At 35.9% G+C, this 24341-nt stretch overlaps 1 protein-coding gene across 1 annotated transcript in view; it reads left to right on the top strand.

Annotated features, from left to right (window-relative positions):
- ITGBL1 (integrin subunit beta like 1) overlaps positions 1 to 24341 on the top strand; it is a 126202-nt gene that overhangs the window by 37301 nt on the left and 64560 nt on the right. Inside the window, exons 3-5 of the mRNA XM_071430887.1 lie at positions 17376 to 17522; positions 20381 to 20503; positions 22195 to 22335. Of these exons, the coding sequence (XP_071286988.1) occupies positions 17376 to 17522; positions 20381 to 20503; positions 22195 to 22335 (411 nt within the window). The remainder of the gene's footprint in view (positions 1 to 17375; positions 17523 to 20380; positions 20504 to 22194; positions 22336 to 24341) is intronic.

Here is a 24341-nt window from a genome sequence, read left to right as displayed (position 1 = left end):
AGCAATTTATGGACCTCTATTGTGTGTGCAGGAAATGGAATGACATCTGGCACTTGTTGCTAGGCAAAATGTGCCCACCAGATAGCACTTAGAAATAATCCAGCAGTTTAACTAGTAGGAATGCTAAATTGCTTCCAACGCAGTTTGCCTGTGATGTATTTCTAAAATGAATATAAACTTCTTTTCCTAACCAATAATTTATGCCCACAAAGTGTAAACCCCACTGCTTGTGGGGGCAGTCAGCCCCATGTGGGAGAAAAATCCCAACTTTCTGGGATGTACTGAGCACCTCTCAAGAACATTGATTTCAGTTGGAGTTAACAAAATATACAATTGCTTTGTAATGCAGAAAATTAGGGTCTTGAAAATCAGCACCCATACACACTGTGAGGGGTGTGGATGTAGAGAAGGAATTTAGTCAGTCTTTTCAGTAGGTTCAGCATTCACTTCATGTCTGTTCTAGCCCATAGACACTGAAGTGAAAGAGAAATTATTGTGTTTGTGATGGTGGACTGGAGAGGTCCAGGCAAGACGTCCTTCAGAGTATTTCTGACACTATACAAAGTAGCATTAACCTATCTTTTTAGATGAGAGAAAATTGTGTTTGGATATTATGTAAGCAATCAGGTGAGCCGGGTAGAAGATATTAGAAACACATGTGATAATTTATATCTGTTTGCCTGATCTTAAAGCATTTCCAAGATTTAAAAAAATATCCACTGTCTAATTGGGATTAAACCAAGCAGTGTTCATAACAAATTCATGAAGGTGCACCTTTTCCAAGAAAATCACACTATTATATAGATTTTTTTTTTACTTGTAATGGAGAAAGATTGACTAACTTGTATTCAAATAAAAAATAAAAGTTTATTTAATTATGATCTAACTTGTTTTTTTGTTATGGACTTTTAGATTATAGATCTCTACCAAAGACCCCAGTTGAATACATATTGTAGCTTTGATTGGCAACTGTAATATGAATGAGCTTCTGCTTTGCTCAGTGATTGTCATTCACACATTCTTTGCAGAGAACATGAATTTGAACTAATGGCAAGAAAATTAAACAGTTCTTCTATTGATTTGTTAATTCTTCTTGTTACAAAGGCATTTCCTTTAGGGAAATTGCATTCTGTTTGGGAATATCTTCTGCAAGGCCTGAATTGATTCTTGATGTGATCAAATCTCATCCTTTTGACTGACAAGGTTGATTCTTTCTGCCAAGAGTTTTTTTATGTTTTTTTTTCTTTGCATTTTCTATGTCATTACTTTCTTCTTCCTTCATGTCTTTATTTTGAATATATGTTTTAATGATTGTCTATATTTCTTCACCTTCCTTTTATTTCTTCTGAATCCTCACTTCAGTCACATGGTTTTATTGTCTGTGGTCCACATTATAAACCAGTCTTTTCTACTCACCTGATGCTGCCTCTTCTTCTCTCCTTGGTTTCTTTTTTCATTTCCTCAGACTCTAATTTCTTCTTCACTTGCTTCTAGGTTCCTTGCACATGTTCTATTTAATACTGTCCTCTGCCTACCCCTACTGCCACAGCCATTTAAAGCAATTGACGTCTTCACCTGGTTTCTATCCCTTCCTCTCCTCCCCAGTATTTTGCATTCCCCTTTCAGCCTATACTTTTATCCTTTGTCTTTTTTCCTGTGGCAAGCCTTGACTTAAAGAATTTATTAAGAAGAAATATGTTCATCATAGCTTTTAAAATTTTAAGTACTGTTTACAAAGTAGTTGTTTTGATCTTGCGTTTGTGTACACTTTTTTTGTATAAGCCACCATAGTCAGCCTTAACTTAATCCATATTCATAAGTTTCAGGATTGGCATGAATTTGTTGTCCTTGTCTAATCTATCTTTCAAATTGATCTGCTTCTTAAATCAACTAACATATCCATAGTAAACAGACATTATTAATTTCTGTGATAATTGATTTTCCACAGAGTATGAAAGCTAGTTAGGGCTGCACATTGGGGAAGCTCTGGGGAACAAAGCTGTGCTCCCCAAAAGGAGAACAGGGGCACTTGGAGTTGTTCTTGTTTTTTAAAGTCCTATTTTAACTGTTATTAATTGCATTATTTTTGGGGTTTGTGACTTTAGTAAGGTTTTTTTTCCTAGTTAATTCTTTTTGTCTCTTTTTAAAAATTCTATTAATAAGCCATTTAATTCACTGACTAGTAAAGGTCTTAGTGTAACTGGAATGGGTTTGTGATTATGCCAAGCTTGAAGAGGCATGAATAACCAGCATAGACAGAAAAATTATGAGTGCAGTTCGTATTGTGTTCCTGTTAGTTTGTCTCAGTTAGAAGGAAAAATAGCTTGTTTTTATTCATGATTTCTGAGCTGTCCATGCTTGCTCCTTTTAGTTTCTAGACCTTTTACTCCCACCTTCTTCCTCAAAATGTTTTAAAAGTGTAGAAGTCCTAGGGAATAAAAAAAAAATAAATTGCTCTATTATCAAGATAGCTTGGTGAAACCTTTTGTTTTGCTCCTTTTTTTTCCTATTGTATCCTTTAAAATGTTCATTCTCTTCATCTCAAACTCAGAAGAGCAATGGAAGTCTTGTTTACAGAATCTGTAATTTTAGAGGGTTTTTTCCTCCTCTTTTTTTCATTTATTGCAACAAAAGTTTTTAGGAATTTTGTCTTTTGAAAAGTGACAGAGAATCTACCCTTTTTTCTGTGCATGTAAGAGATTTGTTATCAAAAGGCACCTAGCATTCTTTGTTAGAACAGCCTTCCTTTCTTGCTGCTGTGATTGAGCTTTTGAAGATCCTCTGGTTTCATTAGATGAGAAGACACCTCTGTCATGAGCAAGAGTGATTAAACTAGAGATTGAAACCAGACATGATCAAATCAATGTGAATTTTGCCTTTGACTTCATCAGGCCACTCTCTTCTGTATCCTTCTCATTCTGTATGTTCTCTTCCATTCTTTCCTGGCTGCCTACTCTCTAAGACAGAAATTCACAGTGCAAAGAGTAGGGACAAGCCCCCTGACCTCTGTGGTCTGAGTGTAAAGACAGTGACTGGCTCACCTTGAATACCTTGGGAACATTAGCTAAACTCACTTGTTTTACATGTCTTCCAGTATGTTCTATTCCATATCTATAAAAACTGGGCAATTTTTTTCACCACAGTTTCTGTGACGGTAAATGTCCACACAAGTACCTAGTAATTGATTGTGATATGCTAAGATGATGTGGTAAGAGGACTATATAAATATCTGAAATCAAAAGAATTCAAGATTTCACCTGAAATGACTTCAGAACTTTGAGCTTCAAACTTTGTAAGGAATGGAAAATGTCATTCAATTGTTTGGATTTTTTTTTTCTAAATTCATTACTTATTACCACTACATTTAAATGTGCATTGAGGAGAATAACAACATAAAGAGACTGAGAAGCTCCAATTATACCACCCACACCTAGGAATAATCTTTTTACACTAAGAATCTGGAACAATGTTTTAAAAGCAAATAAAACAATCTGTTCACCTCCTATCCGTTATGTTCTTTTAATTGAGAAGATTTCCCTGATTTATTTTGAACCAAGAAATAAAAATAGAGTTAATTTCAGTTTGCCATGAATTGCAGTCTCTGGTATTTTTAAAAGGTATAATACTGTGCTGATTACTCTTTGTTTAAAAGGATGGTAATCTGTGCATACTCTCACAGTTGGAGCTCTGTTCCCACCTGCCAGCTATTTTCTTACTGTTTCTCTGGGCAAAGAGGTTTTTGTGTTGCTTTTGATGCAAAGACTAAGTAATATAATAGCTCCTACTCTGCAAAAGCCTTTTGCTAAGTTGTCTGGCCTTTTACAGAAAGGTCTGAGCATGTTCACCCACCCAATTATGGTGATGTGCCCAAGGCACTTAAGTTAGTAACCTCTCTATCTTACTAATATGCCTACATTGTTTTTCAGACTGTGCTGTGCAGAACTGTGAGGTGCCATGAACTCTGAAGTTTTTAAAAAGGCAACTGAAGAAATCAGTTCTAATATATATTTCACAGAGGTTTCTGAAAATGATCACATTATCTGGGAAATGTCTAAGGGTCTAAAAGCATGAATATGTTATATCCTAGTAAAGACTTTTCTCCAGGCATAAAATCTAAATCAAAGCAAGCTGCTTGTTGGAGCCACTGGCTGTAGTGCTTTCATAATTGTCTCAAAATAAATCATCTATCTTATCTATTATTATATAATCATATTACTTTAAATAAATTATTTATAAAAAGCTATTAGAATGTGTCCAAAGAAGGGCCTGGAGGGAAATCAATACAAGGAGTAGCTGAGGTAGTTTGTTTTCTTCAGCCTGGAGAAGAGGAGACTGAGCGAAGACCTCACTGCAGTTGCAGCTTCCTCATGAGGGGGAGAGGAGGGGCAGGTGCTGATCCTTGTAGTGACAGGACCTGAGGGGATGATATAAAGATGTGTGAGGGGATATGTGAAGAATATCTTCACTGGGACAGGCTCCCAGGGAAGTGGTCACAGCACCATCCTGACAGAGTTTCAGAAGAATTTGGACAATGCTCTCAGGCTCAGGGTGTGGTACTCCTGTGCAGGGCCAGGAGCTGGACTTTGATGATTCTTGTCAGTCCCTTCCAACTCAGAATATTCTGTGACACATCTGGAAAAAAGTGAACTTTTTTTTTCATCCCTGCCCCCTCCTTCTCTCTGGCAGTCTTCCTACTTATAAAGAAAATGCGATGTATTCCTAAAGAATCATATTTTGAATGCCTGATTTCTTTACCAGTCCTCCTGTTATTCCACTTGCTGAGCCTTCCTTCTGACAGACTCAAGTCACTGGATGAGGAATATTGAGGAATGTGAGTGAGGATGCTGCCAATCCAGACCTGACCTTTTCTTGCAGATGCTGCAATTGCAATATATTTTAGCCTGTTATCTCAGGAATTAAATTTCTCAAATACCCTATACCATGTTGTGGAAAGTGAAGTCTATTTAATTTCACTGAGGAGCCAGTGCACAGCTTGGTAAATTGCTAAGTCTACTTTGAAGAATGTGATAACAACAGGTGCTGCAGGAGGTTTGGCTGGACTGTAGAAAAACTATCAACCTGAGGCATGTTCTAGGAAGCAAGATCCATCTTTATTTTGCTGAACTTCAGATTCTTCTTGAAACTGATAAAGAAAACATTGCAATCTCTGAACAGGTTAAAACTTCACAAATATTTATCTTTTCTGAAAGCATAGGGAAAAGTTTTAGTGTTGAGAGATTATTAGTATTCAAAAAGCAAGGGAAGAAAGACCTAGTAGACCTAGTACCCAGCTGTACAGTGGGGGAGAAGTATAGCCAAAACAAATACTGAGGAGCATTTGTTTAACATTTGGCAGGAGATAAATGCAGGCACAACTTTACTCAGAATTATATTTAATTTTTGATCCGTGATCTTCATTAGAATGTTGAGGTATAACCCTTATATGTGTCAGATATTTTCAAAACTTTCTAAAGTGAGATTTTCAGGCACCCATGTTTTTTTCCTCTACTAATGGTCTATTAAAACTATGTGCAATGCTCAGTTTGTTTTTAAATGTTAGTGCAAGCTTGAATACTCTGGTTTTATACACCTCTTATTTTGTAATGAGTTTTCCCCATATGCTAACAAAAGTTTTGGAGACATTAGTGACTCAATTTCAGGGATTACTAGGTGGTATTTAACAATTTAAATCTGTGACAAGCTGCTGTTTCCAATTTCTATTTTCTGTGTCATGTGTATCTACATCGTTTAAAGAGAAAGGGGCCAGATATCCTACCAGACATAATTTGAAGGAACATGGTTAATTATATTTATGATCTTGAGCTATAGGAGGAATGTGCAACCCCTAATTTCCTACATATGTAAAAACACCATTTAAAAACCATTAAATGAAATTATGCATTACAATTAGTTATATTTATCTTGAAATGATGTGTTAATTTTGTAAAGCATATACAACTTTGATAACAAATATTTCTATCTCTAAGAGATAACACTTAATATAATTTCAGATGAGAAGGCACATCATCAAGGGGATCCTGGGTTTGAAAATCAAAGTCTTTGGATCACCAATCAGTCATTTCTTAAGCACAATTACTGAAAAACAGTAACTTTCATGATGGTGATAGATTTCTTTAAAGTGCAGTCATTGCAGGAGGCCTGTAGTTGTTTTGTGAGGACATGTCCCCTTTTCTGCCCTCCAGCTCACAATGGAAAGGAGATACAGCATAAAGTTTTTAGCTTCTAACTCAGTGTTGGCTACACAGTCATCAAACAGGCCTTGTTCAGTGCACTGGCTTTAATTAGGTGTAGGTTCTCCCGTGCGCAGCTCAGAATTGTGCCAGGCTTGTAATTTTGACCCTTTTGCCACTAGGTTTGCCATGCTGTAAATAGTACTTGACTCACTTTTGTACTCTTGGGAGCGGTCTTACCCAGCTGGCTTGTTCCATGTAATATTTCTGTAACTGGCATGTTTAACGTTGACTTTGTTGACCAGCAGAGAAGCAGAAATGGTAGAATGTCTGGGATTTCATTAGAGAATGCTCAAGAGAATTGTTACACATCTGTGCTACAGTTTGTTGTTAATCCTTGTGATAAAGGCTCTCAGACTCCATAAGGTGTTGTTTAAAATAGCTTTTATTGGTATCTTTAATTGGAGATAACATGAGAAGGACAAAAAGAAATAGGACAGATAATCTTACATCTCTTTAGGTTGTGCAGCATCAGAAGGACTTCTAATCAAGGCATGTCAGGCTGCCCGAATTCTGTCTGCGCTGAGGTTCACCAGTGTGGTGGCCTTCACACCTCTTATGGGATATTCTCTGAGGTAACTATTGTGGGTCATTTTGACTGTCAAACAAAAGCATGTTCACATGAGAACTTTAAGAAAAAGGCAAAGCCACACAGATGGCCACTTATTTCATATGTAGTAAATGAAATGTTACACAGCTAATCTGAGCTCATCCGGTCCTTAAAGCAAGTTTCAGGTGTCAGCCTGTGCTCGATGTAAACTGCAGTACCAGCTGCATTCATTTTGAATATGCAGTGTTTATAACATAGCTTTACTCCTAAATAACTTTCTGATATTTTGCCCCCCTCAGTGACCTGATACACTGGTAACATTTGGTTTGTATTTAGCAAGATATATTTTAGCCCTACCATCTTTAGCTATATCTTCAGTACTAATGACCCCGGCATTTGGAGGCACAGTTTTTTATAAATTCATGTGCCCTTTTTTAAAAAAAAAACAAACAACCCTGCAGCATTTGTGGGTTTTTCATAGGGGGATGGTGATATTTTTAATCTCACAGGGAGCCAGAAATTGTCCTTCACTCAGGTTTGGTTCATCTCTTTTAGACTTACAGATCCTAAAAGGTTATGTGTAGCCACAGACCATGGAAGGAGCCAGTGGAAGGTATCTGGGACAACGTTTGTTAGTCAACCTGAAGCACACACCAAACTGACTGGACTCAGGAAATGGGGTTGTACTGGCTTTTTTGCTTTTGTGCAGATGATTTTCCTTACAGTAGTTGGTATGTGGCTGTGTCTTGTATCTGTGCTGCAGTGTTGAAAACACAGGGATGTTTCAGCTGTTGCTGAGCAGCGCTAGCACAGAGTGAAGGCTTTTTCTGCCTCTCACCCCACAAGGGAACAAGCTGGGGTGCACAAGGAGCTGGATCAGGATAGGTGACCCCAGCTGACCTTGGGCATGTCCTGTATGGTGTCATGCTCAGCATAGATAGTTTGGGAAAGGAGGGATGTTCAGAGTGATGGCATTTCTCTTCCCAAATCACCATCATGTGTGATACAGAGCAGCTTTCCTGAGGATGGCTGAACACCTGCCTGCCAATGGGAAGTGGTGAATGAATTCCTTGTTTTGCCTTGTTTGTGTGCACAGCTTTTACTTTACCTATTAAACAGTCTTTACCTCAACCCGAGTTTTCTCACTTCTTCCATTCCAGTTCTCTCCCCCATCCTACAAGGGGTAACTTCTCTGAAAGTTATCTTACGGAAAAGAGTTAAATCTCTCAGGTGTAATTTTGTTTGACATGTGCAGTATCTGTGCAAAAATCTACACTGGGACAGTAATATATGGAAAAGCAGTCCTCTAAAAAAGCTAAAAAATACTTACTCTGCCTATTTAAAGATCTTCTTACTTAAAAGTTGATTATTTTTGATCTTCAGAAAAGAGAAACCATTTGGTTAAAAATAAGTAGGAAATCTTTCACAGAAGAATTGAATTATTAATGTTAGCCTTGACTCTAGACTGTTTTGATGGATAAAACTAATTTATCTCTGTCTCCCTGAGATATTTATATCATCTGTCTAAACAGCATGAGTCACATTTAAAATGATATCAACTTGTGCCACCTCCAGGATAACAAACTGGAGCTGGTTCAGCTAAGTGTTGCTTTCCTTTATTTTTATCATTCAAAATATCCAATTGATTTTTGAGTCAGTTCACTGTACAGGGAATTTGAATCCATAGCCAAGAGGGGAAAAAGAGATGTCACTGATCAGCAGTGACATTTATGCTTGCTTGTATTTTGGACATTCTTACTACAGGTAGAGGAATGTGGGTTGTCTTTGTTTCTTGATGTATGTTTATGTACAGATAGGCACAAACTTTTCAATACTAAGTACACATGTGTAGTAATAAAACACCTAGGTTTTTTTTACAAATACAGCTGTGGTTTTTTTATACATTTCAAGTAAAAGACTCAAGCTATGTGAAAGACCGTTTGGTCTCAGAGCACTGTCCGGTACTAAGAGTGCTAAAAGTACGCATTACCCCTGCCATGTGTTGCAGCTGCAAACAATGAAATTGGAATAGAAATGTTTGGAAAAATTTTATCTCTTGCTCACTTTTTATTTTTTTTCTAAACCATGATGAAAAAATTATTTTAGGATTTTTCATGAAATTAACTTCCAAAAACTTTGTCATTTGGAATTCTTTGATATTAAAAAGAATTATTAAAAGAATTATTAGACATTATGCTTTTTTTTTTTTGCATTTACTTGCTGAAAGCATTAGTTTCTAATACCTTGTTAGGCATTTAAGCAGAAGCAGGATGGAAACATAGAAAGGGCTACACAATTGTATAACCTGACACAAAGAGTTGTGTGCTGAGAGATTTTAAGAGCACAGGAGACAATCTCACCTATATCTGTTTCATGCTGAGACAGATATTTGAAAGGGGGAAAGAATTCAAAAATTTATTTGAAGTAATAGACCATGTAAAAGAGTGAAAATTCTTCCTTGCTTCTTTCAGAAACGGTTGCTCTGAAATTCTGAAATATAGGATTATAGTAGCATATATAAAAATAAAAAAAGTACTATGAACCAGTATATGCAATAAAATTCTTATTAGAATTTAGTTTCTAATCTTGTCAGTGGAATTGCAATTGTCAGTAAGTCTAGTTTTAAATTCCAAGACTAAAAATCATTCATGATGACCTCTTTGGGCAGAGAAAGATAACTATGATCTCAGTAGTGGAGAGTATTCAGACTTTCCAGGTGGCCGCAATTTTTTAAATTTTACTTTTAATTTTTTTAAATTTCAGTTTAATTTTCTCATCTATTTTAGTTATTAAAGATACTGATTTTAAGGTATTTTTTGATCTGATCCATAGATTCTTATTATATGTATTTATCTAATACATGTCATGTATGACATTGATTTAAATTTTAAGTGTTTTCTTAAAATACTCTTCTGCAAATGCTAATACATTTTATCTCCAAATTTAGCAAGAGTACTTTTAAATTAGCTTATTTGCACAACTTGTGTTCAGAGATGATTAGAAGATTTATAAACTGAATTCACACTGACACAAGTCAACATGAAACAAAGATGTTATTGCTGTGAATGCTTTAGAGTATGTATACTAGAAATAGCCACTGTGTTTAGTTGATTAATAACCTGGAAATTAAATACCATCAGCAGTCATGCCCTCACACTTATCTCTGGTAATTTTTCTCTATTTTAATGTAGGTTCTGATTGATTTTTTTTCATTTTAGAACACTGTTTGATATTTGTTTACTAAAACACTGTTCTAAGTGATCCCTCCAACACATGGTGCAAGTGGAATTTTTTTTGCTTTTTCCATAGGAAGTTCCTAAAGTCATTTGTTTAGGTTTAATCCACACCTCTGTTGGAGTTAGGATTTAACATTTATGAAGTTTTCATTATCAACGTGCTTCCAGTAATAACTAGATTGAGATGGTTTGTCATCAGTTTTCATTTTAACTCTGAAAATCCAGAAAAACTTAAATGTGTTTGGGGAATCCAATCACTGCAGAGCATTGAGAGGCAAACTGTGCTTACAGACCTTGTGTGCTCTTCTGTGTCACTCAGTCTCTCGGGCTCCCCACAGCCCAGTGCTCAGTGGCTTTCTCTCTTCCTCTGGGCCGCTCTGAGGTCTGGACACCTTAAATAAACGTGGATAAATTGGTTTAATGTGAGACGATCTAAGTTCGAATGTAGTGAGTTTTCTTTTCGTTTTTAATAGCCTTTTGAGAGAGAGATAAAGTTAAATTTCTTTTCATCCTTAAAGGTCTCTCCTGTGTTGCTTTTAAAATCTCTGATGAAATTCTTATCAGGACTGTGGCTTGTTGATAAAGGAGCTTCACTGACAAAATTGGCTTGAAATGTTCTGTTATCATCAGGCTGCTTTTCCCTTGAAATTTCCTCCTGGATTTTTGAGCATTGTTTCTAAATTCCAGTCCTCTTGGTCAATCCATAGTTTAACCTCATCCTGTCAGCACAAGGAGAATAACAAGGGGTTGTGATGTGAAGGAGGAGGCAGTATTCTTGTGAAAACCCCAGTGTCAAGAAGACCTGGCTTTTGTTGGAGGCAATGCAACATAGACAACCAGGACCCCAACCCTAAAAAGAGATTAATTAAAGATACCGAGATGGAGAAAAAAGTAATAATACCAACTTCTTATTTTTTCCCCCCTAAAACTGCAACTCTAACAATTCTTAAAAAGGAGATTTAGAGAAATGCTTCATCTGAGTTCAAGTCACAGTTATTGAGAGTCTCAAATGCAGTTAAATAGAGTAGTCCATTTTGCAAATCCTATTTTAGTGTAATCTGAAATGCTTTCCCTAGCTTTTCATTGTTGTAAAGTAGCACAATCTCTTTCACTTACTACTGGAAAGAAAGTTATCCATTTGGAAAGAAATATTGAAAACATCCTCATTGTGCTGGTCTAGGTTGAAAGTGCAGAACAATATTTTAATTTTTTTTTTTCAAAATTTTCTACTCTTACAATTGAATTATCCTTCCTATCCAATATCCCAATCAGAATTTGGAATCCATAACAAAAAATTCTTCCTATTTCTTCACCTATTTAATGAATTGGTTTTTTCAGATTTAAAAGGCACTTCAGAAATCATTCATGGGTTTCTAAAAATGCATAGTAATGTGCCGAATTAATTTATCATTCCAGCTGCTGATTTTCTTCTGATGACTAACTTCATGCTTGAGAGAGAAATCCTTAGCATAAGCATCTCACCTGCCTGTATAAGATTGATTCCATTACAATTTTAAAATTGCCCTCAATTGTGTTCTTACATAGAATAATTGGGCTTTTGCTCTCAAAAACATGTGGCAGCAAGGATGTCTGAGTATATTTTAGTGTCTGGCCAAACAGCCTGGATCTTTGCACTCAAGTGTGACACATCTTTTGATGTGAGGGTTACTTTGCTGTAACTCGTGTGGCACAACCACATAAATAGGTATTATTCCAAAGGCAGTATTTCCAGTTGTGTTTACTCAATGAGCCAAGAATTTATTTAAAAGCTTTGGCAGTTTAATAATCACATGACCATAGTTTCACAGTTCCTTCTAGGCAGGGAGGACTCTATTTGTCTTGCTGAGAAAAATGGTGACTGTAATTTCAAAGGTAGCATGTTGCTTCATTGGGCTGTTTGTTTCTAAACTAGCTACCTCTAGTCATACATAACATCTGAAAGCTCTGAAGTACCAAGATGTTTATCCTTACCAAAATTTCTATGACAAAATCAATTATCAATATTTTCTTTATAAAGAAGTGTTTTTAAGCTCATCACTTGGACTCCTGGTGATGTTTTTGTGTGGCAGAGGTTATCCAGAGAATGAAGGATACAGGTGTTAAACCTAGTCACCTTTTTTCAATTTAAGGTCTTAACATGAAGACCAGTCTTTTCTTATTTTTTCTTTCTGTTAAGGAGTCTGCATTTTTGTGCTCCACCACTGCTCTGTAGAAAAGATAGTCATGGCAGATAAACATGCATACATTCACACATGCTCTTAGGAAGAGCATGGGAGGTGACAAACCAAGTAGTTTGTTTTGACTGATTTCATTGCCTATGGAAAGTTTAAGCACAAGGATGTAGCGAATTTCAGTCACAGTGAATGTAATGTAATAAAAAATATTAAAGAAAACTGGTACAAATGTAGAGAGAGTCTTTTCCAGTAAGATGCACAAAAAATCCAATACCACTGCTGAATGATGCAATTTCTTCCGACCCATAAAAACCAAATCCATGCTCAAACTTAGTTTCTGGTCCATCCAATAATTATTTAATAAAATTGTTTTTATAAAGCAATGCAGTTCAATCTGTAACTAAGCTGACATCATGCTCCTTTTTATATTCAAAATATGTCAGAATATTTAAATCCTGACATTGAATATTGTATAGATAAGTGAAGCAAAAGAACATAAATGAATGATCTGTATTTTCATGCAAAGGTATCTAATGATGCATCAAACTCCAAAGTCCCAGCTTTCCAGCAGTTTAGTGAAAAAAGACAGACAACCTCTGAGGTCTGTTCAGCCCACACAGGACCTGAGTCACTCTGCAGAAGTGCCTGTCTCTCATGATAGATTACACACAGAGCTCAGCAAAAGCAGGCTTCCAAATCGATGCCCTGAATACTTGCAATACAGATGTGTTTTCAGAACTTCTTATCAGAGATTTTACCTTTGTATCTTCACTCTTGGACCTGTAGGTGTGCAAATATATAGTAGAAAAATATTTTAGAAGACACTTAGGTTGAGGTCAAGAGTCTAAGCAGAAAAGTATGTGATCAGAGCCAAATCTTGTGGTTTAAATTGCCATCTTTTTGCTAAGATGTTTTAATTCCCAACCAATTGTAACTTTGCAAGTGGCTAAAATTCTGCAAATGTTTTCTCTGGATAACTTGACTTAGTCTTCCAAAGTGTAGAGACCTAATGGCAGTTTGCAAGGATAAACTGGGTTCAGGACCATATCCTATACATTGTGTGAATAATTTCAAATGCAGATTTGTTACCTCTTCCTGTCCCTAGTCAGGAAGGCTTGTCAGCTGAAGGCTTAGTCACACCATGTTTCCAGAGCTGATGTCAATATGCAGTCACATTCTTCTTGCTGTTTCCAGATGGGGAGGTATTAGCCTGTGACATCATTTCCTTGCCCCTAGTGTGTAATTCTGTGCCTTTATTTCCAATTTCAACCCACTTTTACTACTTCAGTCCTTCAGTTTGTCAGTCCAGTTATTTCGGTATGATTTCTCATCTTCACCTCTCTAGTGAGGTTTTACAGGTTTGTCATTGCCAAATGTTATTTGTATTATCTGAACTTCATTGTCAGTATCAGTAAAACACACAGAGTTCCAAAAACATCATTTGAAACATAGCCATACATCCTCTATTCCAGTAATATGCCTTTTTGTCCTAATATTGTTTCCTTCCTTTAAACTATATTGTGATTCTTTGGCATTTCTAGAGCATTTTTTCCTTTCATGGGAGGCGTTGTGTCCAACACATATGATCCTATCACATGCATTTCCTATGTTCCTTTTCTAAGAATATTCATTATCTCAAACAAGATATGCCAGGTTATTTTGGCACAATGATAGTCTATTTTGGGGTAAAGCTGTTATTCATTATATTCCATTTTCATTACTTCAGTGTCTGTAGCTATGCAATGCTTCATAGTTTATTTCAAATCCTGGCACAGCTCAGGAGGTAACAGGCATTTTTTTAATGTTGTCTGGATCATGTACACTCCTTTTCCTTAAAAGAAATAAAAGCTAGGTTTTACTTTTCAGACCCTAGGTTTTACTGATTGCCAGCCTGATAGATTCATTAATAGTCTTTGTTGCTGAACTGCCCTTTTTATGTACAAGTATTTTAAGTACTCTCACATGGAGGTTATGAAGTCTTGCCCTCTTGATCCAAACACTTCCTTAAAAATAGTTTTATGTCTTTGTTTTCTTCTCATCTTGGATGAGTAATTTTCATTTCCAGAGAGCATGTCATTAGCCACACTGCATTTGCTACTGGTAGTCAACATCCCCATATTAGTTTTGCTTTGGACTGCCTGTAAATTGTCTTTAATCCTAACTGGTTTTTTCTGCTTGGTGAAACCACTCTTTTTTCCTGTTTTCTTTTTATTTGGATGATGAAAGTACATTTTAGTACTTGAAAGTTTGCAAGATCTGACCCTGCCTAACATTTTCTGTTCTCACTTTCTTCATATATTTTCTACACATCTGACAGTTTTCCTCGCTTATTAATTTTATATTACACCCTAAAAGCTTTCTGCATAGTCCAGATATACTCTCTGACGTGACTGCTCATCTAGTTAGAAATGGAGCCCTTTGTTATAAAATGTTTCTCCCATTGTTTGAAACTGCAAGTTTTTCACAGTCTTCAGACAGCCTTTTTCTTAAATGAATTATTACTTTTTCTTGAGTTTTCCTTTTTTTTTCTTTTTTTTGTTGATGTGTTGTTGATGATGATTTTTAGTGGATTTCTGATTTATTTGTGTTTAGCACTTATTTGTGTTGCAGTTATCTTTTTAAAAAATGGAATGAATGTGTCATCACTTTGAGATACAGCTTTCTTGACCAGCAATTTAGTGAGGTCTTATACTTCACTTTTCTCGTGTTCTTTGTCACATCCTCAAATAACTGTGTCTACCTTTTATTGCTAAAATTTATTTTTTGGGAAGTTGTAATCTCACCTCATAGCTTTCATAGTGATAGTTACTCCTTATTTACTATTTCATAAATTTATATGCTTTCTAAATAACGCAGAAATTTATACACAACAAATGGGATCCTACAAAAACCTCTCTTAAAGAAAAGGGTTTTCTATATTACCCACTAATTCTGTGCTTTCTCTAATTTTCTTACAGTTTATTGCATACTTAGTTTGTACTTCATCACATCATTATTTTTGTCTTGAGGAAGGCAATAGTATTGGTACATGTGGGTGTGGGAAATAAGCAAAAAGGGGATTCCTATGTCAAACTGACTTGCAGATCAATTGCATTATCCATGTGACAGGGAAAATGCAGTGAGGTATACAAGTTATTGCAGGCAGTTATAGCCCTCTACACTTCAATATAGTCCTTTCAACCAGATTTTTGTGCAGAATATTGCCATTGCTCTACAATTTAAAAAAAAATCCAAATGGCAAAAATTATGAAAATCATGTGTGCAATCTTATAAATTCATACTAGTTAGATTCCTGACAGTTTTGTTCAGTTGCATGCAAATGATCTTTCATTATGTCTCAAAATTTTATTAATTTTGGATTTTTGGTGTTTTCTTGTTAATTAAGTCCTCTGCATAACCTCTTTCATGAGAATATTCTATTCCTTTTCTTTCAACAGACTGCGTTGCTTTTTAAGTGAAATTATTCATTTCTTTCATGCATCATGTGTTAGATTAGTGCATCTCTAACTGAGAGAGGTTAGTGCTGCTGGACCATTGGTAATAATTGATTCAGAATGGTTTCTGCCTTACTCTGTCATTTAGTCATGGGAATGGGAAAATGAGTCCTACTTTTATTAGAATATCTTTTCTTCACCAGCAGACATCAAACTGTTAAATCACAATAGTGCCTAACATAGAGAATGCAAAGTCATAGTGACAAGTAATCCTTCAAAGGAAGGAAAATTGATATGTTTTTTCTTTACATTTTTGTAAGGTACCCTAGGATTTACCACCACTTTCTGGATTGGCTTTATGCTGTTGTCTGTCAGTGAAGCAGAGTAATCACTAGAGTAGGTTTTATTCTGTATTTTATGTCCTTTTTTTTCTTTTACTTTACCAATGGAGAGTTATTCAGCAGTTTTTAAGATGGCAACTCATGTTTTGAAACAATATCTAACATATTCTCTTATGTTTTTGGTTTATGTTTTTTGCAGCTATTGAACTGTATCTTGTCTTAGGACCATGTTGGAAGGCAAGCAAAGTTTTCTTGAGGAACAAAAGAATTTTTTTTCTAATTAAAATTGTCATTTACAATAGTTATTTAAACTCCTTCTTACTGGCAGCAGACTGGGCTTGTATTTTTCAGACAGTTGACTCTAACCAGGGGAATAGATGTATTTAAAATAGAATGCAATTAGATTCTGGTTTTAGGATGCATTGATAGGATAGGAATATTATGTAAATCAGATATATATATTTAAAAGATATGTATTTTTAAAATTCTCTGTTTTGAAAGAGATGCAATTGTTTTCACATTTGCTACCTAAAATTGTATAGGAATGCTACAGAATGAAGTACTAAAAGTTTGCTCCTGGAAGTTAGTGTAAAAAATGATACTTTGTATGCAACATAAATAGCGAAAATTGTCCAGCCTCTCATCCACCAGTGCCCCCAAGTCCTTCTGGGCAGGGCTGCTCCTGGTCTGTTCATCCCCCAGCCTGTGTTGATACTGGGGGTTGCCCCAGCCCAGGTGCAGCACCTTGCTCTTGGTCTTGTTAATCCACATGAGATTCCTAGGGACCTTCTTCTTGAGCCTGTCCATGTCCCTCTGGATGGCATCACATTCTTCAGGTGTGTGTCAGCTACCCCACTCAGCTTGGTGACATCTCCCAGTTTGCTGATGGTGCACTGGATCCCTTTGTCTGTGTCATTAGGAAGGTAATCAATAACACTGGTCGCAGTACAAATCCCTGAGGGATTCCACCTGTCAGGAGCGTCCTCCAGGACTCTCAGTGTGACCCCCAACCAAGTCCTTGTGCACCTAACACCTCACCCATCAAATCTATCTCTCTCCACTTTAGAGAAGGATGTTGTGGGCAACTGTGTCTAATGCACTACAGAAGTTCAGATAAATGACATCTGTGGCTCTTCCCTTGTCCACTGATGTAGTCATTCCATCACAGAATGGCAAAAGTTGGTCAAGCAGGCCTTGCCCTTGGTGGAGCCATGTGCTGGCTGTCTCCCTGCTATTTTTAATTGCATATGAACTCTGTTAAGTTAGTCTGTTAGTCATATTCATTTAAAGATGTAATTGATGGAATCTATTTTAAAAGCTGGATAAGAAAATACCACTTTCTGAATGAGGAAAGAAGGGTCTTGACACACTCTTTCCTTCCTTTGCTAGGCCATGGAAAGTGTGACTGTGGGAAGTGCAAATGTGATGAAGGCTGGTATGGTGAAGCTTGTCAGTATCCAACTACTTGCAATCTTACAAGGAAGAAAAGCAATGAAATGTGCAAGAATTCTCAAGATATCATCTGTTCTGGTGCAGGTAAGATGTCTTTTGTTGCTTTTGATACCTTAGTGCTCTCCCAGTGTTATCTTGAGAGTCACTGTCATTTCTAACTAGTACTTTTGTATAGTATGTTTCAAGAGACTCAGAGTAACTGTAGGTGAACTAAAATGTTTAGTTTTCCCATAGGCTTATTTCTGTGCATATAATGTACACTGATTAGGAACACCTACTTTAGTACTGTGATTTATCCACAGCTGTTGTGAGTTGATGAAACTGCAACTGTGCAATTTATTTTCCTCATCAGAATGTTGTTGCAATGGCATTAACACAGGAAGTGATGTAACTTCTATCAAGTGTTTGTGTTTACAGAATCCAGAAATGGCATTTGCAAATATTTTTCCTGGACATTAATAAGCTATGCAATTTTTTGAGACACTTTAGAATTGTACCTGTGATTATTAAAATCAGTTGTAGAAGATGCGTTGAATCATTTAAAGGAGCATTTCCATCTTCACTATTCTGATTTGGTAACACTCTAATTGTTTAGTTTTATAAACATCCTAACTTAAATAGGTCTTTTCCTTGAAAAAAAAATTCAGAGGAAAACCAAATGGCATTTTAGAAGACTTTATTGAAGAATGGTACCATTTTAAAGGGCATTTTCTACCAATTAAGTTTTGTGCCCAGAAATTGCCTTCTGGTTTTTCCATTACATTGACCTCCAAGTGGAAAAATGTTTTAAGAATGCCACTTTTCCTCACCATTGCTGGTCTTTAATTTGTATTGGAATCCACACATTTTCATACAAGTAAATTTCTCACAAGTTAGTTGCTGACATGAGCAAAAAATCCCAAGGATTTGTGGGACTTGTTAGAGGGAAGGTAGAACAGGGTAAGAAACCAGTTCAACATAAAACTATTAGCATGCAGCACACTGAGTAAATGATACACTTAATCTCTAACACAGATGTATGAAACTTGCTATCGAGAGAGCTATGAGAGATAGCTAAATGAGAAACTGACTTTCAAAAATAAGTATATCTCCCTGTACTTAGTCAAACTTCTTAAAGAGCCTCTTTCTTTCCTTGGTTAGAAGTGGCCCCAGTCTTCACAGGAAAATGAACATAGCTTAACAGCCACTCCAAGTAGCTAAGGGGGAAGTGTTTGTAGCATCATGAGAAGAATAAATGGTTTTGCTTTTGCTGATATTAAACAGGACAGGAATTCCAATGAGACTGACTAGGGAGTTCAGCTAACTTTGATGGGCTGTATTTTGCCTTGGTGGGATTGCTTTTTGTTCTGCTACTAACACTCTCATTGAGGTCTGGGCTCTGTTTTGTAATTGCCAACAAAAGATAGGAAGGGATGGCATGAGCTGTTACAAACACAGATAATTATTTATTGTAGCTTTTTTCAGTAACCAATCAAGATCCACCTAAAAATTCATTTTTCTGACTTAGTTCCTAATCATTTGTCAGAACAACTAGGGTATTCTACCTAAACTGAAGTTCTCTATGTGAGCAATTTTCTCTTTCCCCAGTGGAAGGAATGAATGTTTTTATTATACACCAGCTCTCTGACCTGTTTAGAATCTCTGACCAGTATAAGAATCAATTTTCTGTTTTATCTTCTTTCCTGTTCAGGAATTATCTGTAATCATGACAGTTTTCTCAAAAATTGCATTTGTATTTGTTTACCAAGTATTTATAGCAAATAACTCTAGCTCTGTAGGCTACTTATGTTGTATTATCAGTTGTATTATCATTATTATTACCTTACTGTATTAGCTCTTGCATACATTTTTACAATTTACTCTTTTAGAATGACCATGTCTGTCACAAAGCCCAGTACTTCTGTTCTTTGGATTAATGTGGCTTTTATTAAAAGTCATGCTATGCTTGTGAGGGTAAAAACATCAACTGGTTTCTGCAATCTTGTGTAATATCAGTATAAAACTTCTATTTTGGAGAACTTCTCTGATGCCAATAACTGTTTTCAAAAATACACATGGATGTCATGTGAGGAGTATGAATGTTGTGAAGTGAATTTAAAAAAAATCTGTACTTGCTGGCATAGTGATGCCATTGACTACTGAAACAACTTGTTTGAGACCACTGACCACAAGGCCCCAGTAATGTGATATTGCACAAAGTGCCCACCCTTTCAATTTTAATAAGGGTAGGGACAAGGGGGTTGTTAATATGAGTGGCATAGGTGGCATAGTAATACTTTTGTTTCTAATGTCATTTCATGTATTTGTGATTTTTTTTTTTTTTTTTTTTTTTTTTTTTTTTTTTTTTTTTTTTTTTTTTTTTTTTTTTTACTGTGGAACTCATTCGTACATTTATTCATGATCTCAGGTCAGATAGCCTCTCTGAGGGAAAAGAAGGGATTCTTCTTTCCCAGGGAGCAATAAAATAATTTCTTCCTGTTAAGGAGAGCAGGTCATGGAGGCAGGCAGCCACTGAGCTGAGGGGCTGCTCTCCTCAAAACCAAGGAGCAAATGTGCGACATGATGACGCGTGATACAAGAGAAATCTGTTTACAAATCCATTTGCATCCTTTGCTGCATTGCCTGAATGCTCTGGCTTTTCATTATGTCAGAAACTTTTTGGTGGGTTTTTTTGCTTGTTTATTTTTTTGGGTTTTTTTTTTGTGGTTTATGCTGTGAAAAAAAAGAGCTTTACACTTTGAAGGCACTTGAATGCTCTGTCTCTGTACAGCTAAGATTAAGCTTTTTGTTGGTATGGATAATTTCTGTGTCTGTCTTTATCTGTGTGGATGATCTTTAGATTTCAGCCTTCTCAGAAATAAAATATGTACCATCTCTGACACACTAATTAAACTCTTTCTATAATCTGCAGTCATTGGGTAATGTCTCTTAAATGTTTACAGGCACATGTCAGTGTGGCAGGTGCCAATGTGCTAACTCAGAAGAAAATGGACTGGTATATGGCAAATTTTGTGAATGTGATGACAGAGAATGCATTGATGATGAAACAGGAGAGATTTGTACAGGTATGTATCTCAGTGAGTGCAAGAAAAGTGAAGATTAATGCAGGCTATTATTTAATTGCATGGTTCTACAAAATAGCTTTACTGAATGTATGACTTAAAATAAAAGTACCTCTATTTGCAAGACTTCACACTGCAAATTGTAAGTGCAAATTTCAGATGTAAAAATGAGCTAACCATAAGGTTAAAGAACAAATAAATCCTGTGACATTCTCCTCTTTTTGGAGGAACTGCAAAGAGACTTGTACATGATAAATCACTAAGGTAATTCATAGCTTAGTGTGTCTGTCTTCAGTAGAATATATATGAGGAATGTGAATGCTTTGTGACACAGATAAGAGAGAGCAGAATGGAGAACATATGGAAAAACCCCAAAAAACAAACCAGAACATAGATTATTAGGGTTTCTGTCAAGGAAGCAAAAATGAAAAATATCAGGAATAAATGTAGGATGATAACTCAGAATCAGGAAGATGAGAAGAGAAAGGATTCAATAATGAATTTCATCTGTGATAGGAAAGGCAAAAAAATAAGATGAAATTAACTCTGCTGATAGACAGAAAAGCAACCAAAATTCAAACTGTTCTTTCATGTCATTATAAGGCAGGAACCAGGCAGTCAAATATTGTGCAATACACACCATTTATGGCATTATAAATGCTGTTGCTTGTGTTGAGAAGGAGGCTTGTCTTTGAGCTGAAAGGTGCTAGAAACATTGTTCAAGATTCTGTCCATATGCCCACAAGAGTGTTCCAGTCTGCTCCTAGACTATTCATCTCTGGTGGTAGAGCTTCCTGTGTGTGTGTTTCTGAAGAAAGAGAGTACTTCTGTAAAATCTGTCTTTTCCTCACACAGACTGCAAAATAAATTCTATTTACTTAAGGGCCTTTGAAGGCAAAAAGAACTTTTTTTTTTTTTAAATCCTGGGATTAAGTAGGGATTTTAAATGAGGGTATGCAGAATGGTCCTCTGAAGTCCAGATTTGGGAGCTCTTAGATTAGTAGAATTGCAACTATTTAATTTAAAAGCTTTATGCTGTGAAGCACATGGCACAGGTGCACACCTTAGCAGATGAAAATATTCTGGAGCTGGTTTCACCCAGACTTGAATGATGCAGTCATCTTTTTTGGGATATGTATGTATTGTTAAAAGAACATCTGAAAGATTAATTTTGAAAATAATTCTCCTTAATAAACTGGTTTAGCCATGTTCAAAAATCTTCTTGACAGAGGGGAAGAAGAAGGGAAGCCATATACAATGTAGTTGGTGTGTAATAAATCAAGATGTCTTTACTGCAAGTAGCTGAGGAGTCAAGAACACACAATGTGTTATTAGACAGGCCAAGTATGTGTCCTACATTGATGTGTAAAGCTGTGCTTAAATTTTAATGATTACAGTCTTCAAAATTTATCCATAAAGTAAAAAAAAAAAATAAAAGTATAAAAATTATGTTGTCAGTTAGTGTTTATTGATTAGATTTAATCTATGGTTAAAGGAAAACTGGCTCTAAAATAGAGGGGAAAAGTGTAGTTTAGATATCTTTTGTCTGATTTTATGTATTGATACATGGACTATAAATTGTTTCTATTCTGAATCTAGCGGTAAAAGTTTTTAAAAGATCAAAACAGTGAAATTGTTAATGCCTTTTAAAAACTTGCCTCTTTCTCACTGTACAAAATTTGTTTTGGCTTAAGGCCATGGAAAGTGTTACTGTGGAAACTGTTACTGTGAGGCTGGTTGGCATGGAGATAAATGTGAATTCCAGTGTGACATCACCCCCTGGGAGATCAAGAAGAGATGCACATCTCCAGATGGCAAAATCTGCAGCAACAGAGGTGTGTCATTTGCATGGACCTTCTAGACGTGTTTATATTTGGCTTTTATTTCACTCTATGCATTCTGTACAGTAGGACATAGATTGTGTTTGCTGAGAGTTTCTACTTGTTCTCACCTATTTCAGCTCTGGATATACACTTCCAACTGGGTAGTTACCTGTGTTTAGGTATAAACTTACACATATTCACATCCACTTCTTGATTAAGTAAACTCAAGTTGTTCTCATTCTTTATTTTTGTAATAAGACTGAGCAGGATAATTTGTTATTTAGTATATATTTGTTTTGGTAAGAGACCTGCCTTGCAAAATAAATATTACCAGATTTTTGACTTTAAACAGATTGCTGCTGTAAGGTCACAGAACTGTATGTCAATCACTCTTAAAGAAGACTTAAGACCCACAATGGAATGTGGAAATGGAGAATGGGGCAAATGAAAACACAAAGCATTTAATTTCCACTACAATCAAAAAAACACCTGTGAAGTGTTCAGTAACAATGCTGAGGAATGTATAAAGTTCACACAGTTTTTCTAACTACATAAGGTTTTATCTGCACACAGTTTTGAAATTTGAATTTTACTTTATACTTCTAATTTTTTGCCATTTTTGGAAAAAAAAACAAACACAAAATAAGGTTGCTTTTCACTAGCTGCTGTGAACAAGGAGTTAAAAAAATAGGGTGTTCTTTTTGGCAATAAACCAGAATAATTATAGTAGTACATAAGCAAGAGTCACATAGATACTTCTCTTAAAAGCATCTCTACTGGCAAAACCTGCTATATTGTGAACATCCAATCATCCTGAGAGCATTTAGAAACCTCTCTTCTCATAATTAGGCTCAAATTGAAAGTTTGGCTCAAATACAGAGATCATGTAGGTTCATTCAGTCTCGAGACTTCAGCATAAAATTTTCATGTAGTTCTGGAAATAATAGGTATCAAAGTGTCATCATATCAGATGCTTTCTTTGCACTGAGAAAGTAATTTCTTGGCAAAGAATTTCTCGTCAAAGCAAGCTTTTAATCAAATTTGAAATTTTAATGTGTGGTTATTTCTTTAAACTAGCATTGCAATAGGAGAAATTATGTGAATAGCATAGCTGATGCTCTGAGTAGCTGCAGCCTCCAATACAAAGGTACATTTGTGTGATACTTTCATGCCTTTAGCCTCTCATCTATTTGTGATTTTATCTTCATAAGAGTTCTGTAGGCTTCTGACAATGTGAAGTTGCTTTCCAGCAAAGTATTTCTGCTCCATTTAGTCCTACTTACCCAGTTTTCTGTGTTTATACATCTGGTGATATAAGTACAATTCATCTTGCCAGTCTTGAGCCTTCTAAAAATCAAATATTGAGACTAATCTTGCTACCCACCCTCCTTCAGTGCTAAGATGGATAAATTTTTCTTATCTTTTCCCCTGCACTATCTAGTCAAACAGTTTAGACCACATGTGAAAATTTAGATTTTTAAACTTTGATGAACTTTGATGAGATTATGTTCTGCATTCTGACATCAAGGACAGCTGATCTAAATTAATTTGAAGTTGTTTCTGGGAGGATTAATCACTCTCCAGAGGCATTTCCTGGTTTGTTTGGTTGGTTGGATGGTTTTTTTCTTCTTTAGTAATGCCACTGAATTTTGAAAACATAAAAAATTAGGCACAAGTTTCTTGAGGGCTGTCTCAGGGTTCTTAGCATTATATAGGGCTGTAGCTCTTCCTGCTCATGTCATGCATGCTGGGTTGTGTAAACCTTCTCCTTTTATTAGAGAATGTGCCCATATCTAAGTGTACTGTTTAGTCATCCTGTCCTGTTGTCCTCAAACACATTATATTGTTTAGAGCAACCTAAATATGATGACAAATGTGTTGGCAGAGTAGCAGAAGGTGAAGCCACTCTGCAAAAAATGAACTGCATGCATTCAGTAAGGTCAGGCTGCTTCTATGAGCCTCTTAGCATCTCAAAAAATGTAGTGGGTGTGTTGCCCTAAAGCATATTTGGATTTCTG

This window comes from Agelaius tricolor, unplaced genomic scaffold, assembly GCF_023055355.1.
Source record: "Agelaius tricolor isolate 1412-34295 unplaced genomic scaffold, bAgeTri1.0.p SCAF_7, whole genome shotgun sequence".
NCBI classification, from domain to species: domain Eukaryota; kingdom Metazoa; phylum Chordata; class Aves; order Passeriformes; family Icteridae; genus Agelaius; species Agelaius tricolor.
This window is presented reverse-complemented; position numbering and strand designations above follow the sequence as displayed.